This window comes from Amborella trichopoda, chromosome 2 (assembly GCF_054954075.1).
Source record: "Amborella trichopoda isolate Santa Cruz 75 chromosome 2, AtrichopodaSantaCruz75HAP2 v2.0, whole genome shotgun sequence".
NCBI lineage: Eukaryota > Viridiplantae > Streptophyta > Magnoliopsida > Amborellales > Amborellaceae > Amborella > Amborella trichopoda.
Window position 1 is genome coordinate 66,475,363 of NC_142337.1, and position 20,395 is coordinate 66,495,757.

The 20,395-nt window shown below is 35.1% G+C and overlaps 1 protein-coding gene across 3 annotated transcripts; it reads right to left on the reverse strand.

Moving 5' to 3' along the window:
- Window positions 1–488: 488 nt before the first annotated feature.
- Window positions 489–15,234, reverse strand: LOC18430213 (protein SEMI-ROLLED LEAF 2). 3 transcript variants are annotated; one of them, XR_016050250.1, is made up of 20 exons: window positions 15,170–15,234; window positions 14,722–14,860; window positions 13,198–13,272; window positions 12,994–13,109; window positions 12,667–12,781; window positions 11,132–11,260; window positions 10,898–10,945; window positions 9,283–9,485; window positions 8,385–8,581; window positions 7,482–7,765; window positions 7,128–7,277; window positions 5,880–6,462; window positions 5,613–5,762; window positions 3,917–3,992; window positions 3,499–3,626; window positions 2,266–2,457; window positions 1,904–2,044; window positions 1,212–1,349; window positions 930–1,115; window positions 489–781 (listed from the first exon to the last, which is right to left on the reverse strand). XR_016050250.1 is itself a non-coding variant. In XM_006840372.4 (20 exons), the coding sequence occupies exons 2-20, from the start codon at window positions 14,854–14,856 to the stop codon at window positions 632–634; spliced, it is 3,012 nt and encodes a 1,003-aa protein (XP_006840435.1). In that variant the 5' UTR covers window positions 14,857–14,860; window positions 15,170–15,234; the 3' UTR covers window positions 489–631. The 3 variants fall into 3 exon arrangements, 2 of the variants coding, with proteins under 2 accessions (XP_006840435.1, XP_020520449.1); XM_006840372.4 differs by having other exon boundaries at window positions 6,064–6,462; XM_020664790.2 differs by having other exon boundaries at window positions 6,064–6,462; window positions 14,722–14,890.
- Window positions 15,235–20,395: the final 5,161 nt, after the last annotated feature.

Genomic DNA, 20,395 nt, shown 5'->3' on the forward strand with positions numbered 1-20,395 from the left:
CAATTCATTCCTAATTCTAATTACCCTTCACAGCCGATACCTACTTCAATCGTTGCCATGTTAGTAACCACGCACCCGGCAGCTGCCAAATTTTCTCTTAAACATCATATCCAAATTTTTGCAAGGCATTCTCCATTTTGCTGAGAAGCTTGCAGCACATCCCTAGAGAAGTATGCAGCACATCCCTTGTCCATTTTGCTGAGAAGTCTGCATCACATCCCTTGGGGTGTGCTGCAGTTATCTTTAAAAATGAAATGCTAAGAAATGCAAGGCTCCACCCTTTTCCCCATTTAGAAACAACGAAAAACTAAGGCACCTAAGAAAACAAGTCATTTCCTCTTGTTTTCTCACTTAACAAACTCAACCTTAGATAAATTTCCCTGCCGTGTAGTTTCTAATGATGATTTGAAGTGTTCCTCAAAACTGACATGCTTTATTAGCCAGTCGGGGAGATGGAGAGCATCGTATCCAAAGTTTCAAACACATAATTAGCTAAAAACATCAAATATTCAATTCAACCTCTAATATGATAATTTTGCGTGTGCCTTTACAAGTAGTGCTCTTTTCTTTCGAAACCAAGCATAGACTTTACATGCATAATAAAATAGCATAGCAAGAAGCTATACAATCTTTAGCAACCTGCTGCCCTCAAGAAGTTGTCAAAGGGGCTTGCAGGTGGAAGCCTCAAGCCCTGCCATGGCTCTGGGGCCAACCTTCCCTCTACCTGACAATGCCCGCTACAAAGGCCGGACGATGCCTTTTGTAATTCAGCCTCACTAACCTGCAAGAACACATCAATCATTAAGAAAGACTTCAATGGTAACATGCATATAGTCACATGCCCTTTCTACCTCTAATTGATTGAAAATCTCTCTCACACACGCACACACGATAGTAACATGCATATAACTACAACTTATTCAACTCACCTCTTTGTTATCCAATGGCCAATTAGTTGGCAACATCAATGGGAACAAGTCTGTTTTTGTCTCGGGAGATAGCCAGGTTGAAATCTTTCTCCTGGCAAGAGCCTCACATTGGCTTGCCATAGCACTGTATGGTAATGGTGAAGTCGACACTGATGAGCTCGCCACATGTCCCGCTGCCTCAAGAGCCTGGTCATATTCAAACACTTCGTAAAAAAAACCAAGCTGCATACTACATTCAGATACCCATGCATTTAGACAACAGGACAGAGAGAGAGGCCATACCGACTCCAACAGCTGCCCCACACTGATGATATGGGGAATAGAGGGAATCACTGGAACTTTGGGAATGAGTCGAGGAAGTTCAGCAGCAGAAGTTTCACTGATGAGATCATCCTCAATTTGAGAGTACACCAGTATATCCTGCATCAAAAGGTAAGAACCGTTATCTACACTCTTAGCTCTTCATGAAATCAAGCATAAACCACAACAAATTTCCATAAAATGAAGAACCAATCATATGTACGATAACTGTGATTGACCAAGGAAGTAATTTCTTTTAATTACCAAAATTGTGACACAAAAAATTATTAGATTTCATGGCAAGACTGAAATAAACCAACGCATTAGAGGTCATAAAACTATCTTTCACGAAATGCTTAAAGAATTAGAGAAGTGGAGAGCTAGCTCATATCATTATATGTCAGATTCCCCCCCTCCCCCCCTTTTTTTTTTAATGTAAACTTGGGACCTGCAGGAATGCAACTCAAGACATCAGAGGCGACAACCGCCACCCTGATCACCGGTGCCTGGAGCCCACTCCCACATCAAAGAAAAGAGATTCCTTTGACACAAAAACAAGAATCACTAAGCATTATAACAAAAAGAAATTCATTACAATCAAATAAAATAAGAAAAAATAAAAAGAAACTCCTCAAATATCAGTAATGACCAGCTTCAGTTATCAAATGCCACACCTCATCAGAGGAAAGGGATTCCTTGGAATGCTTGCTCATATCATTATGGCTCGAGTCAAATACTGACCCTGGACCAAACAGGAAGGAATCAGTGGGGGTGAACACATTGGACAGCTCTTGTGCTATGCTCTCATGGTCCATCTGAAAAATACAAATTTCACTTCTCTCATGCTATATCATATAATAAACACAAATAAATGAAATAACCATATTAATATATGATACGGAGAAGGGTAGTGAGATTGATCCCCCATTACTTTCGACTTTACTAAATGGATGGTGATGAGCCAGTAGACTATGGCTTTCCAAGTCCACTGGATTAGGCACATTTTCCTTAAACTCAGAAGGATCAACCAACTGACCTCAATTAAACCCGAGAAGCTCCGAACAATAATGTCAATTAGGGTTTTCTCCAATTCAGACAATGTAGCCCGCAAATCAGAGAGTGAGCGATATGCAGCATGCTCATCAGAAGCAGAACCATATTCTCCCAAATCCGCATGAGATGCTACGCATATCTGCAAGTCGTCTGAAATATTGACAAATGGATCTATCTGATACAGAAACAGAATACCAGGTCAGCAACTAAGCATAAACTGATAACTTACACTTCTAACAATAGTAAATGTAAACATGCTGACTACAGTAAGCATAGCATAGTCCAATGGACTATGGTATACACTATTCCAAATGGCATCCGCCATTCATTGTTTACAATACAGTAGACAATATCTGTAATGGGACCAGCTGTGACATTCACACGACTACATCAAACTGTATGTTGGAGGTTATCACTAACACATAATTAGACAATCACACACAGACACACATAATAGGCACACAGGCACATGTGGTGCGCACGCATACACACAGAAACACACATGTATGCATGCGTGTGCGCACACAGAGGCACATATGCATGCACACGCGTGCAAGCACACATGCGCATGCACACAAAAAACATGATTTCCTTCCCATTTAATCAGAATCTAATGCATTTCACTCATTTTTAGATGCTTGGTTCCTATCTCATAGAGAGTGTGCATACATCCCATTCAAGGGTAAATTAACAAAACTGCATAACAAGACGTGCAAAAGAGTCAAATATTCTCATTTAAAAACAGTGAATACAACAAAAACGTTGCAGGTAGGGAAAGCAACTTGGCCGCCACATCGATCATTAGTAACAATGGTTTAACCATGAAAAATTCATCAGTCAGTATATCTTCCAACAGCTGTCAAACCTTGGTCATATGTAAATCCTGGTCAGTATACTTTCCACCTCCTCACTTATAAAAAGAAAACAAAATCATAACAATTAGTTCTACTTCAAAACTCTACAATTGAGGCAGCATGGGTTGCTTATCTCACCAAAAATTAAGCTGTAAATTTCTATGCTTCTTTCATGTAAAAAAGATCTAGAGACTCAAAACTAAAGGAGATGCCAAAATGACATCCAACTAAATATTCAATCACCATAAAGTGCACATACATGTACAATTGGACATAACAGCAGTACCATATGGTGCAAGAACCTGCATGAAAAAGGTTGCTTCATAAACTATAGAAACGAGAAAAAAAAGGAAAGAACTTACATTACAATGGCTTAAAGAAGCCTTAAGTAGGTCATTTAATTCTGGAATATGATAAATTTTGGCTGCAGACATAAACATGGATGCTGCCAACATGTAAAGAGATCTCTTGCGCGATGGTGACAATTTTCCTGTCAAATTGATAAGGCTAAAATGAGCTTCATAAAATATTAATAGATAATACATGACGGTTTTCCATAGGATAATGCAAGTAAGCATAAACAGCAATCACAATATATTTACAAGCCAAATCAATTTTCAGGGATGTCCTATATGAGTTTTAATTTTGGAGTTATTCCATATTTAATCCACATGACCTTATGAATGCTTCAGTTGATATTTAATCCACATGATATCTTCCTTTTTTTATTATTATACTTTATCTAAATTATGTAAAAGGATACAAGGCGAAAGCCCATACCATCTGGCTCCAAAGAGATTCTTCTGAGGGATAAAGCGAGCTGGAAGCACTGGAGAATGGTATCATGACTCAAACTCTGCAGCTCAAAGTTACATTTGATGAAATAAATACCTCGCAACATGAGATTCACAAATGAAATTGCAATTTTGGCAATAAATGAAAGCATTTTAACATTAGACCAAATCACCTAACAAGCACATACTCCACTGTTATAAAAGGTGCAGTTTGCATTTATCCAGTACAAGTTCAAATTAATTACGGATGAATAACAATAAAAAATAATTACATAAAAATAAACTTAAAAATTGGACGCAAATGAGAGTGACAAACATGTAAACAAAATATAGAAAATATTTCCGAAACAATAAATATACATTGTCAGATTTCACAAACGAAAAGCAAGCTCAATTTTATTTCAAATGAGTTTCGAAAATATACATTGTCATATTTCCCAAACGAAAAGCTAGCTCAATTTTATTTCAAATGAAAGCTAAAATTAGTAACAACTTAACTATTAGATCCAATTGTTTTGGCAGAACTAACTAACATCCACAATTAAAACTTTGTGAAAGAAGTAAATAACAAAAACAATTGAAAGTTCATTTCAACCAGTGCTTGCTGGTTCAGCTGGTCATGTATGTCCTGCAGTGGCTTGCCCTGCGTCTGATGTTGGTCCAACAAGTTAACTATTATATCCTATTTTTTGATAGAACTAAATAACATTCGCAGTTAAAAACATTGTGAAATAAGTAAAGGGTGTGGTTTCCATAAGGTTGCAGCCTTAAACAATCCATTTAAGGCACATCTCCAACTTTTATCATAGCATATAATTTTGATGTAAAAATATTCTTAAGATTATCTCAAAATCCATTTTCATATCGAATTATAAAATTTTAAACTCCAAAAATGATTAAAATCAAGTAGATCTATAAACATATGAAAATCTTGAAAATGGACGGTCTAGATAATGTGTTGTAAGATGCATCATTTCTGGGACTCAAAATCCTTTCTTTTTTCATAGTCATACATCTCAACATCGAGATGATCAATTAGAGGGTTTTTCAATATTAAAACAACCTTTTCCGATGGATTTTTGAGGTGCATCCGTAGTTCTACATTTTAAGGTTGCAACCTTATATAAACTTTTCCCATAAGTAAATAACTAAGTTTTTTTCTTAAAGTTCATTTCAACCAGTGCTTGCTGGTCCAGCAGGTCATGTACGTCCTGCAGTGGCTTGTCCTGAGCACCAGCACTGACCAGCCAGTAGTGCAAAAAATGAATTCTTAGTTTCAGGTTCATTTCCAAATCAATGCATGTTAGCATTGGCTAACAATCCAATTGCAGTTATGCAGAAAAGAGTAGGAAAGAGTTTCTAAAAAATCCCATCAACTCAAATTGTATATGACATAAAGTAACGAGGATTTGACAACTGCTGTCTTAAAAATCAGTAGTGGAATTCAATATTGTTTTTTCACCGGAAGCTCAAAAACCATTTTCCTGCATCATGGGATGGCATGCCAAATATTCTTCTCATGTTTTGAAAGATAAAGAACTAGCATGCATAGGGAATTTGCATATGTGAAGATAAAAGCTTACAAACTAAAGTGACAAATTCTACCATTTGACTGAGAACAATTCCTGTTTATTTATTCCACAAGCAAAGAATACCTCAATTCACAAAACCTACAAACTTACCTTCGTCCGAGAACACAACAATGTCAACATGAATGAATGAGCAATAGCTTCATAATTCTGGGGTAGATTATCATGTAAATTGGCCTGTATCCAGAAGCCGCACAGTAATTGAGCAGCTTGATCTTCACTAAGCCTAACAAAATTAGATTCCTGTATAGGCAGAAGAAACATACTGCCATCAGAGACAAGCATGTTACCTTGTAATTACCAAATATACATCACTATCTGTAATGAATGTTAAACAATCAATAGACTGCTAAAACTAACCGAAAATGGAAAATATCAAATCCGTTCCCGAACATTTGCAAAAGTCATCCAGGTGTTCCAGAAACTTCAAAATTAGAAGATTCAAATTTTCTTGGAAACCTCCATGATATAGATATGTGCCCCCCACGCTAATAACATTTTCCCCACAATAACAGAGCCATGAACAAATGTAAAGGATACGTACTGTGTCCACCGAGCCACCTGAATTAGCAGTCACATCAATCATGGAACGACTTATCCTATAAAAATTGGGTGAACTTTTACGAACATAACCATGCTTCCACTCTTCATCACTGGATTCCCTATTCTTGGCATCCTCAATAATATCATTCCCACGCTTATCGAAATTTATACTTTCCTTTTCCCTCCTAAGCTTTTCAAGCAGTGCACTCGCAGAGGCGAAAGCAGATGTGGCTTTTGAGTGCCACCTTCTAGCTTCAAAGGGAGAATCTGAGTGCGAAGAAGAATAGGCTGAGGCTGGGAGAAGAATAACAGAAAATACACGGTGGGCAGCTACACGTGTTTCAGTATCTGGATGGATCATGGCATTTAAAAGTTGGAGGAGGAGTGCCTCAGGGAACACCTATTATGAATAGAAGATATTAAGAAAATGAAAGAGAAAAATAACATAAAGCAAACGCACTATATAAAAGATACAAGGAAATTAAGTGCCAATACTAAAAACAAAATTAATGAGCACATAAACTCAACAAATTTTATCCATATTTGCAATTTCATGATTGAAACTAGATGAATCTATAAACACATTATAATTTGCATTTTAGAATTTCCTGATTATTTGAAAGAAAAACGCTTTGTTTTGTAAATAGTGTTTAAAACTCAGGAATAAGAATCAGGAGACTCACCGATTTCAATGAGTATTAGCTTGTAGCTATGATTCAGGAGTCCGCTGAGTCTTACCAAAGATCAATTTCTTCAAATATTTTAAAGAAATTTGACTGAAACTCAACAATTCAGAAATCTGGACATGACTGAGCCCCAGATTCATTTGAATGTCATGGTTTATATAGTTGCAGCAAGCATCAAGTAAAACTCAAGCACTTCTAACAACAATACCCTACTTCAACACTAAAAAGAACAGTGAACTCAAAAAATGCAACATGCTAATATGGATGAAGTGCTTTTAAAATAAAAAGAAAATTGCAAATAGAAGATTAAGTACACAATACTAACAGCAAAATTGTGATTTACACAATAATCAATGAAGGATGATCATGGCTATCGCACCTGTTGTACATATGACTGAAAGCACACAAGAGAAACAATATGAGCAAGAATTAGTAGTGCCCCAATTGTCGCCCTAGCAGCAAGACCAGCAGTAGGCAGCTTCTCCAATGTAATTGTCATCATATCAAACAGGGGTCTTGCGTCGCCAATCTGACCAGATATCCCATTAAAATACACAATCAAAAGCTTAAGGCAAAAAAATAAACGCAAAACAAAATGTAAGAATACTATCACAAATATTTTTGATATCAGATGTACAATCAGGGATTAATTGTCCATGTTGTTCCTGGATTAAACAAACATAATAAAACATCAAAATTGTACTCTTTTAATATAATTATACATAATACTTACCTTTTTCGTGATTTCAAGCAAGCAATCCTCAATTGAATGCTGCAGGGAAATGTTCCAGTTTGAATCTTGTTGACTAACTAAATCAGTGGAGGCTTGAAGACTCTTCCTCAAATGTCTACACAAGTCACTGACGACACTAAGTTCAGCAATGATCACTCGTGACTTCAATAGCCGAACCAAGGCAGTACAAATCTGAATGATATTCGATTTGATCAGAGGGTCATGTGCAATGTTTTTATGGTCCAGATGTCGGATAATGGCAGCCAAAATCAATTGGTCATTCCCTGTATATTTAGAGAGAATATTAGCCAAGCATTGAGCAAAGAAATCCATACATAATTATTCCATTTCTTTTATGGACAATAATGGAAGGAAATAATAATTTTTAATGGTTTCTATATCAAACAGCACAATATAATCATAAAACCAATATTTGTGAAAAATTAGGTAACCAGAATACTCCGTTTGTCCATTGTAAATTTGAAATTTAGAGTTGAATAACAAGCTAATCAAAGTTATCAAAAACCAATAGTGATCCATAATAGTCCTCAAAAACCAATAGTGATCCATAATAGTCCTTTATGAAGATTAACATAATGAAATAGATCTAATGCAACAATCTCAGCGACTCGCGGACTGAGGTTCATTCCATTAAAATTTTCAAAGCTGGACAGTTACAGATAAAGTTATTCCGAGAGAGAACTCAGTGGAGTTAAAACAAGGGAAAAACCAGTATAAAAAACCAAATAACAAATTTGTAGCCATAAGGCACTGCACATTATGCAGTTGTGTCCACCTTGCCTCAGACAAGGATGCAAAACAAAAGTGCCAGGAATCCAACGACAAAAGTCAGTAAGCAAGGACCAAAATCAGACCAAATTAGAAGAAAGCGAGAAAAACAACCTGTACTTGCCATCAAGTAAGACATATCTGAAAGAATGAATAGAGCCAAGCCTTGTCTAGGAGTCCACTGTCTCCTTGTGTCAAAGTAGAGAAACATGGGATCCAAAACTCGTCGCATTGTTGTCGTTTCTTTTGCTAATTGTACCATTCTCTGAATGCAGATTTGCGACCAGACCTTGGGTGATTCCATCTCTTCCCTGAAAATTAAGTTTTCTTAGAATAAAATAGTCAGCCTAGAATTTGACAGCCCCATATGCATTGTAGGCACAAAACAAAAAGATATCTACTTTGAGTTAGATGAAGGGCTAGTGGTTTAGATATAAAAACTAGTCATTCCAAGATGCACACAATGGTCGATACCTCAGAGTATGGACATACTAAAGAAAGGAATCCTGAGAGAAGCACTCGATGAAGAAGAAATATCAATAAAGATAAACATGCTCATCACACATTGAACAGGAATAGATTCGAAATGAAAAATAGAATGATAAAACAGATATATTGGTGCAATCTATTATAATTTTTTACACATTTAATCAATATGAAATAACAAAACCATGGAAATCAGTGAAAACTCTTCCAAAGGCAAAAAATATAATTGACATCCTTCAGCTTTAACAGGGGCCAAATGGTTAAGTTACTAATTAACCTTAAAAGTTATTTTAGGGGTTAAAACTCTTTTATCAGGAGATGCAGAAGAAAACTACAATAAAAGAGAATTATCAATTTAGATAAAATTGTACTGAAATTGACAAAAGAGTGTTCAAATACATAAGGTTCCCACAATGGTTTATCGAAAGAAAAAAAATTAAAACATTATCAAATAGGGCTACATTAGCTGTTTATAAAATGAATAAAGAGTAAAGCCATATGAATGAATCCAGATACAGCATATTACCTTGACAATATTGAAGGATCCTTTATTTCTGGGTGCGGCCTCACTATGTCATAACTTGGACTCATATCGTTTACAACACATGCACCACTCCTTGTCTCACATCTAATAACTTCATTCACCCAATTATGATGTGATTCCTCTCCTTCATCAACCACTTCATTTTGTGCCTCCACGGCATAGTTATCCAACGTAACATATATAATCTGCCAGTAAAAATAACTTAAGATACCAACTAAGGTAACAACCAATTATGATCAACCCAAAATAATCTTCAAGAAATGTAAGACAATGGAAACTCCAGTGTTACACGGACACTACAATTTTGCCCCTGTGTCGCATGTCGAACGTATCAACATGCCCAGACACACGCCCAACACATTGTCCATACATGCCGGATGAGACATTGTAGTGACACAGAGTGCTGGAATTGAAGACACGAAGTATCATTATCCATTTAAAAGATTATATCATTCCTGGGTTTTGAATCCAGGACCATTTCTAGCAACATCAAAAGTGATAAACACCTTTTAATGTATGCCTTTTAATGCATGCGCATGCACATGCATATGAATTTTTATTAATATATTACTAATTTATTATCATATGCATACATTTTCAATATATAATGTCTTTGTTGTTAACTTATTGTCTTGTTAATATGAGCTCATACATACTCAAAAATATATGTTAGGTTTTACATAATGAGAAATGTTTATATAGAGTCTGGGCTCTAAACAATCAAATTAGAGCCTACATCAAAACTTTAACAAGAAAAGGTCGTTTGGATGCCCAAATATCATCAAATTAATCATCTCAACATCAAGATGCATGGAAATAAGAAATAAATGGATTTCAAGTTTTGAAAATAGTGCATCTTGTAACACATTTTTGGGCCGTCAATTTTCAAGTTTTCATAAATCTGTTCGATCTACACTATTTTTTAAGCTTTAAATTTCCTAACTAAAGATGAAATATAATTTAAGGCTATCACAAAACTTTCCAATATGGAAACTATATTTCTCAACACTATTTGAAGGTGGGCACTAATTTGATTGTTTAGAGCCTCGGCTCTATACAAACCACAACCTTACATAATATACATGTACAAATGTTAACAATAAAATAATTTAAACATCATTTTAAAAGATATTAAATTTGTCTTTTCTTGCATAAAGTAATTTTTTACTTTGAAAGTTTTAGGAATTTTTAATTTTCATTTAATTTTCACTGATATAAATAAACTTACGGATGTGTCAGAGCCATACCAGGTTTTTTGGTCAACATACTAGATGCTTTAGACACGTACTCGACATGAAACCAGTGTGAGTGTCTATACAACAGTGGGGAAATCACGAAGAGAGTATACAAAACACGAAAGCATGCCACAATGTAAATGAACATCCACTTGGTCATCATTATTCAATAAAATGTTAGAAAATCACGGAGGGAGTGGGATCTATCATGGGGGTAACAGCCTGTTCAGGTGGGTTCCTAACTCTCCGTCACTGACCATGATTTCAGCAGATAGTAAACACTAAACAAAAATCAACAAGAAAATTACCAACAATAGTATAAAATGAAACAAAAATGCCCAAGCAAGCACATTAAATCTCACCTCATCAAAATCAGTAAAGATGTGGGAAAATTCAGCCATAAACCAGACCTGAAGAAGCAGAAAATATCCATAAGCGAAATTGACAGACTTTTTATGAATGACAACATAGGAAATCATTGATCAAACAAATTCACGATAAAAAAAGTCAAAACACAGCAAAAGGTGAAAATGTTCAAACGAGTAAAACAAAGATAATGTCCAATTATCCTATAAAACACATAGATTCTGAACAACCATTGCTGAAAGGCATTGCAAGCTTGATGCCCGCAACCGACGTTTTTCACTCTCCTCGCCAGATTCACGAGCAAGCACACAGACTTTACGCACCAACCCCTCAATATTGTGTGTATAGGTTCCGTCAGCCTGTTCACATATGGTATTGTCATTACTTTGTGGAGAAAAGCTGACTCATTATATAAAATCTAGCAACAAAACAGAGATACTTCTTGTACAGTTAACTAATATGGCAAATCCCAATGCAAAATAGTCTAAAATACCAAAAAAGGAACCTCTAATAGTAAGAGTAGAGGGTGATTCTTGTCCTTAATGCACAACAAGTGCATGAGTTTAATATAAGATGCAAAACAGGGTAAACCAATACATAGCTTCCACTTTTGAAGAATACAAGCTCCTCAAAGAAAGAGAAATTAAAAAGTTATATACATTTATATATATATATATATCAAGCTTAGGAAATTTTGAACAGGAGGCAAACAATTTGAGGGTATTTGAATGCTTTGTGCATTTTGTGGAATCAGGCAAATGGCAATAATTAAAACAATCAAACACAAATTTGAAGAAAGAAATGGAATTCTAGATAGATAATACAAAGTATCATTTAATTAATAATTTGGATTAATAGATTAATACCACAGGATCCATGTAGCTCATTTAATATCTTACTATTTTCCAATTTTAAAAAAAATTGAAATGGTTTTCCAAATGTTTTATGCCCAACATTATACTTAATGTGGAGGTTCAAATTATGTGAGTGGAGTCTTCTGGTGCTGGGAATTGAGGGGTAAATTTGTCAAAATAATCAGGGTTAATTACAAAGAGAGTACTAGTCTTTTTCGGAGTTTGCTTTGCTTAATTCGCATGAATTTTCAATTTTCATTAGTGCTTTGAGTGGTTTCTCGGTGATTATTAGTTTTCTCAATATAGACTTGGTTAAGAGTCTTTAGAAGCATAAATATTTTTGCTTGTGTCTATCTCCTCTTCCTAGTTTACATGGCTTAGAAATCACAACTATTTTCCGAGCTACTCCCCTGCATGGCCCACCCAATCTGCATGCGAGGCCAGTCGTTTGCCATATTTTAAATGAGTTTTGAGCCTTTAATTGTTAATGAAATACTCCCTTTTGATTAATTAACTATGTGGCTCATGAATATACAAAGCCCATTTCTCAAATAGGATCAAAACCCAGTTATGAAAATATGGCAGTGGGGAGAAGGTGGGGCCTAAGGGTAGCGTAATGGCCTGTTCTCATGTGCCTCACTCTCTGTCACTGTCCGTCATATTTCTGGATGGCCATGATCCAAATAGATGATGGTCATCCAAAGGTTGTTTGACTGTAGCATACCTTCCTTTTAATACTAAGAAGCATCATTTTGTGAGAACTCCAAATAATAAACGGCCTAAGAAACTATTACAGGCAGAGCCCAAGTAGGACGAACAAGAATAAAAGAGATGCAATCACAATATTCACTAAAAAAACGCATATACAGAATCATTCGGTTTCACAAGAAGTGGCAAGAAAATGTTGTCACCTGACTATATATAAAATTTGTCAAGGTCTGGCAACCAAGAATCTGAATCGTAACTGGACGTGATTGATCCAAATGATCGCTGATTACATTCAATAGATAGATAGCAAAATATGGCCTATAAAAAAAATTAGTAGGTTAATACAAGGCAGCTTCACGAAAACGCGGGATGAATAGGTCTGCTAACTATACAAAAAAAAAAAAGGAACAATCAGACAAAATATATACCAGTCAAAATTGAAAAATAACATAAATACTGAAGATAAACATCAAAATTTCCATTCCAAATCTTTTTTTGTGAAGATAAAAATCTACACGTTTTGCACTTACATCTGCTCCTTGCACATGCTAAGTAGTTTATTAAATGCTTGCATGATGATTTCGATATATTTGAAGTGATCACAATGCAGTTCTTTGTGGCTTCTTTGCTCAAGAAACTTAGCGATCTAAGAAGAAAAGAGATCGATAAGTTAGTTAACAAAATAAAACCGAATCCTTATCCAAAAACATTGGAGTTAAGTGTTGCTAATATACCTTTGGGATGCGGAAAGGGTTCTTTGCAGCATACTCACATAATTTTGTGATTCTTCTTTCATTAGGAGGTCCATCCTGTAAATTAAGCAATTTGGTTAAGTTTTTCATAGCTTCTTATGGTTGTTTCCAGTCACCCATAGTTAAATAGTAACCTTAAAAAATTAGTTCTGGTTACATGAATATCTTTATTGTAGTTACTTTTGGCTGCTTTTAATAAAGGGAGCCAAGAGTGACATGCTGTATACCATACACCATTACAGAATAACAAGATGAAATCATGATAAACTTGGGTACATACAGAGTACAAACATAAATAATATTTTTCTTTAAACAACAATATACATGACAATTGAGAAAACATATATCTTATTAATATTGGGGAAATTCAAGAATCAAATGAAGGTGGTTGACAAAGAATTGAAGAAGATCACATAGAAAATGAAGGAAATAAATTGGAAAACAAAAAATATACTAACACAAAACAAAGTTTGAGAAGAAGTCCCCAAAATATTGTGCTAAGAAAAATGGCTAAAGCATTAGACACATTCACATGCATTTCTACTATATACTACAAAGGGTCATTTAGCCTGTGCATGATCAATCTATCATCATTAAGTGATCTGTGATCATTACATTAGGCAAATAGATAATTAACACCATCAGGGTCATTCTTAGACAAATGCGGACTAACTTTTCAGCAACATCATGATACCAAGGAAGACCCCTACAGATATTGATATCAAAATTAATTTCCAAGAGATTGGTACCAACTCTATCATTCTTCAGCACACAAGAACTAACTCTTGAAATTATTTTCAAGAGCTTGGTCCTGAAATGAAATGCCTTCCAACATCTATCCACCAAGCCATAACATGTGCAACCAGTCTTGAATACGTTACACAATTATCAAGGCCCATTGCTAAAAGATTATCATCCATCACCAGCTGTTTCATGCTCGCTGAATCCAATTAGGGTTTAATCATATCAAGAAATTTAAGTGCGCAAGGTTAAAGAAAATGTTCAAATTATGACAATCAAATGTTGAAAGATCTCAGTGTACCACCTCACATGCAGACTACCATAGAAACAGAAATACAACCTCCGAAACCAGTCCAGCATTTTTTAAATCAGCAATGAGCTCTCTCTCTCTCTCTCTCTCTCTCTCTCTCTCTCTCTCTCTCTCTCTCTCTCTCTCAAAAGCTGTGATTTCTGTCATGAAAGTCTCTTTCAAGTTCTCTGAAACTATGGTTTCTGTCATAACGGTGCTAGTTATCAGAACGTGGGACTCAGTATTATAAGCCTCTGAAGATGATAGCGAAAAAAAAAAAAAAGAGGAGACTACCTAGTAGAGACATTGTGATCACCATGATCACGCTCCTAACTAAACTAACAATTCCAACAGGAACTCTCCCTACTGGAAAAGAAGAAACCAAGAACAGCACAAAGACACTAACCAAAATAAGAGAGATTGAGTAAATAAAACAAGGAGATCAAGTAAAGAGAAACTGAAGTAGTGGAACTTACCAGGGACTTTGGGAAGATGTCAGAAAGCAGTTTCTTGTAGCGTTTAACAGGCTGCCGAGATCTAGACCTCAAAGCAGGGCAGCAAACGCATATACTTCCACATACAGGAAAAACCCTTCTCGAAATGAACCCCATCTCCCTGTAAAATTTATCAGAGAAGAAAACCCACCTTCATGCATCCAAATTCCAAAGAAAAACGATCAGAAAACTAACTGGCACTGTAAAAACTGAAACAAAACCCAAAATTTTATACCCACTAAAAACGATCAAAACACAACAAAGAGGCCAAAGAAACAAAACCCAACTCAAGAAAGCAAATTGGCGCTGTAAAAACTCAAAAAAACAACAGCCAGATTCTTATAACCAGCAACAACGATAGAAAGAAAGAAGAAAAAAATGGCATTTTAAACCAAAAACCCAACAAAACAGAGCGAACCCAAACACAGACCTTCAAGATAAAAAACTCTCGGCGAACATACTCTGAAACCCAGATCGGGAAACCCCCCAGCAAAACAAAAGAAAGAGAAGGGGGGGCAGAATTTCCACGAGAGAAGTCAGTCTTACGAGAGAGATGGCGAAAAAAGAGAATGTGGGTTTTCGAGAGAGAGAAAGAAAGATGGAATTTCCGTGAGAGGGAAAGGAGTGTGGGTAGAGAGATGGTGAATGGCGGAATTTAGAGTTCCTAGAGAGAGAGAGAAAGCAAGACCGATCACGTGACAAAGGCACACTGCGAGTACCGACTACAGTGAACAAGACTGCCATGTCAGGGTCATCCCAGCTTTAATGAAGCTTTTGGGGGAATTCAAAATCAATTGCTTTTTAAGTGGCGCCCCAAAAAAGTAGTAGCAATATACATAAACAATTATAGAGCGAGAAAGAGGAGAGATAAATGAATGGTACGTTTTATTCGGACAGGATGAGTGAGAAAATAATAGGGGATTCCAGAGAGGATGATCATGCGTCTATTTCTCTCTCTCTCTCTCTCAGTTGCTATTTCTCTCACTCATTTATTACGCATGCGTGCTTCCTGTTCTCCACTCTCTCTCTCTAAGAAGTGACTCATTTATTACGCATGCGTGCTTCCTGTTTTCTCTCTCTAAATTGCAAAGTGATCCGCGGTCAGTCAAAATTCACAAATTGCACAATTTTGTGTTATTTTTCGCGGGATACCACCCTTTTGTCATGGATACAGCTGGAACAACTTTGAGTTCTAAGTATTACGAACCTGCCCCTTGCTTCTCGTTTTTTTTTTTTTTGTGCTCCCTAACCTAAATGACTAGTTTATATAAGGTGAATTATTGAAATACAATGTAACTCAAAAATTCCCAAGAGAAAGGTTGTTGCAATGTTAAAAATCTCTCTAAATAATCATCTCTATCTCAAAATATATAGATTTGAGGGAAAAAAAAGTATGCAAGTCGTAAAAATAATTCATCTTGTAATTATCTTTACTGTAATTAAATATTTAATTATTTATAAAATTATTTGATCTTTATATATAATGATACGATTTACCTTTAGTACAAGGTGGTGGCAATTAGTCTTGACCACTAAATGTGAAATTCGATGATTGCATTTATTTCATTAATCGAGCACAAAGTTCAAAATAATTTTTTTCGAATTTTATGACACAATCAAACTATCAAATTTTACATTAGATAGTCACAAGTAATTGTGACCTCTTTATACCAAAAGTAAATGGTCTCGTTGTATATTATTCTTAAATTTAAAATAAATGATCTCATTATATATTATTTTTAAATTTATTATTAAAAGTACAGAAAGATTTTCATGTCATTACAAAATTTTTTAACACCAACATTACATATTTTAATATAATTTTAAGATATCCCTCACTTGAATCGTATAAGGTTGACACCTGAGACAAATTTCACCCCTCACCAAAATCTCTTCAAAGGACCCTGAATACTTATACTTTTATCATATCGTGCTCCAGTTATGGGCATGGAGACAAAAAGAAGAACGGATTCTTGCATTTCATATGAAACCTACACACGTAAGCACGATGTGAATGTTTATCACTACCGTTTGCAATCCTGTTGAATCTTAACCAAATTATATTAGGGAAATGGTTTGATAAGGCTGCAAAATAACTAAAACGCTCACTTCGTAACTCATCGAAAATTGCAAGTTAAGCATTGGAAAATTTTCTTTGATCATCTCAACTTGAACATTATGGTTGTAAAAAAAATTAATATTTCAAGTTTTAAAAAATAATGCATATTGTAACAAATTATCTAGTCTGTCTATTTTTTAAAAAAAATAAATGTTCATAAATCTGTAAGATCTGTACTATTTTTTTAGTTTCATATTTTATTGACGTTTTTTAAAATTTATTTTAGAGGCATCGTAGAGATTTCTATCGCTGAAAGTAATTTCCGGATGAGGATTTGAGGTGAGGCTTTATTTGGTTTTCATAAAGCCTATGCCGTATAGAAACCTTATCCATCATGTTATAAAGACATAGACGCATGTATCAAAAATATCTTATATAAATGTGAGTGTCTAAAAATATCAAAATCAGCATTCTAGACATGACATATCTATACTGCTAGAACATGGGAGCACTTGGGAGTTTTTAGATAGCATTAACTACTGTTATTTTATGATTTCAATAATAAAGGTTAAAAATAAGTATTTAGTTTTTCGAAGATCAAGACAATGGTGTCTTGCACGTATCCATGTTACATCATCATTTTAGTGTTTTTTTAATTAATTGAAGTCGGCTATCATCATCATCAAAACATTTTCTCAATTAATTGATGTTAGCTAGTATCCATACTACATCGATTGTCAAAATTCCAAAATAGTTGGTTGATAGTGGGTATCGGCCACTGTCTTTATTAAGAGGAAATCAAATGGCCTAAGTCCTAACAATATTGTATCTTGCAACACATTATGCGGACCATCCATTTTCAAGATTATCAAGTATTTATAGATCTACTTAATTTGAACTATTTTTGAAATTTAAGATTTTATAATTAAAGATGAAAATAGATTCTCAAGCCATCTTAAAAAAAATTTATCCCAAAACTGTATTTATGTTAAAATTTGGAAATGCGCCTTAATTTGATTACTTAAAGTTGCCTTATGCAAACCACACCTTTTTTTACATGCTGCCTTGAACCCCGGCTCTACCGTATTAATGTGCAGGCCCTAAAGAGGTAAATTTGAGGGAAAAAAAAAAAAAAAAAGGTATTTTGCATTAATTAGAGGTGTGTCGGTAAGCCAACTGATGAGATAGCGGTGGGAAAGAGTAAAAGGGAATGATCAATTTGATGTGAATGTCATTGAAAATCATTGTAATTAAGAAGTACGCGAAATTATTCTAGCCTAAAAAAATAAATGTTAAATATCTGAATCCTATGTCACCCACCCTAAGGAAAAGTTCCTTGAATTCATTTTCTCATTATAAAGAAGTGAGCCAGGTAGGGTCTAGAGTATACTTGGGGTAATTTTGTACCGTACTTTAAAAATCGGAACCGGGCCCTAGATTGACAAGGTCTGATAACTCTGTGTTTTTCTTGAGTAAGTTGATTCGCCATTGCGCGGCCCTCGTTTTTTTTTTTTTTTTATATTCATTTGTTTTTTTGCCCGAACTCTCTTTTCTTCTTCTTCTTTTATTTTGCCTTTTCCTCATTTATTTTACCGATCTTGGGCTGGCCCCATCGAATAAGTGCCGGGCTGGCCGGGCCGGGCCACACTTATTCACCATGTCTGACTCGGTTTTTCCTCAGTCAGTCTATATATTACAAAGAAATGGAATAGAAGAGAACGGGAACAAAAATAAATAAAAACCCCAGAGGGGAAGGGCGCTGGGGAAATTGAAGTGATTTCCAATGTTCGTCAAACAAAATTGGTCACCTACTAATATCAACCAAAATCAGGAGATTTCAATTCGGATCGACAAATTTTCAAACACTTAAAGCTCCCAGGGAACAAAGAGTTAAAAACTTTAGAAATTTAAAAATGTCAATATGATTGCAAAAAAATGATTCCCACCATGTTGGTATTGACCTGTACACTCGATGACAACCAAATGTTCTCTTATCTTTGTTTCCCCATTCACACTATGATAGCACCACCTAACCCAAACTTTTCTGGTAAACACTAGAAAGGGAAATTAGTAGAAAACTGCAATTCAATAATTTAAATTACATAAAAAAAGGTAAATATTAAACAGTTAATCTCTAAAAATTTCCTAAATAAATTTGAGATATATCTATATTACTCAAGAGATCATCTTTCTTGAGGGGGTTAGGATAGGCAGGCCTAACCTAAGTAATAATGGCAGCCAACCGCACATTTATTTAAGGTTAATCAACCAGGGTTATCGTAAAATGAGCATTAATATTTGTTTTCAATTGGTAGGCTTAGCTGGGATTAAAATCTAGGAAGTAGGGGTTCTCTCTCTTTCATCAAATGATACTACATGCAAGCCAACTTGTATACATATAAATTGGCTATACTAATACAAAGTCACAATCATTAAGACATTGATAGGCCCACTTGTATACATATAAATTGGCTATACTAATACAAAGTCACAATGATTAAGACATTGATAGGCCCACTCAGACTAGTCCTAAATCGGCTAATATTGGGACCCTGGCGATTCCGGAGGAAGAATGTCGGAATTGCCTTGAGTCTGGCTATCTTTTTCAATCCCATATTAAAAGGAAAACGTTCATATAAGGCTGCAACTTTAAAATGTAGAATTAAAGATCCACCTCAAAAATCCATCATGGTTATTTGGATGTTAGAAAGCTCTTTAATTGATCATCTTGACATTGAGATACATGCATATGAAAATAAAAAAATATTTCGAGTCCGTGAAATAGTATATCCTGCAACATATTATCTAGACCATCCATTTTCAAGATTTTCATGTGTTTATGGTTCTACTTGATTTGAACCATTTTTAGATTTTAAAATTTTATAATTAGAGATGAAAATAGATTCTCAAGCCATCGTAAGAATTTTTTATATCAAAATTATATTTATGATAAAATTTAGAAGTGCATCTTAATTGAATTGTTTAAGATTGTAACCTATTGCCAACCACACCCTTATTAAAATGTCCCCGAGCCAATTCGGGGTGCACCCAAGCCAAACCCGGCTCATAATCACTACAATCCAAAGACCCTTTGACCTCAATATGCCAGCTTAACTCATACAAAATACAACTTAAGGGGCCCCAAACATGGGTTACAAATGAACTACAACCAAATGAATCTAGCAAGAGTGCCCACCTTTGAAAACCCTAAAATTTTCGGTGCAATTCTCAACAAGAGTGCTCACTTTTGAAAACCCCAATTGCACCTATATTGGTTCTAACTGCATATCTTGGAGTACTAAGAAAAAGTCGACCGTGGCTCATTCTAGTACCGAAGCGAAATAATGCTCTATGGCATCCACTGTTCCATAATTGATATGACTATTTTTTATCGTTCGATAATTGCATTTCGAATGTAACAGCACATAAAAATAAAAAAATTAATCACAATGAAGAAAACATGGACCAATATTCACATCTCCAAAAGGTTCACATAAAACCTTTGCTTGATTCTATTTGCTGGTTTTGCCACCGCAACATAATATGTTAACAAAATGCCCCACATTGCTCTCCTTATATCACAATGACGAAGGACAT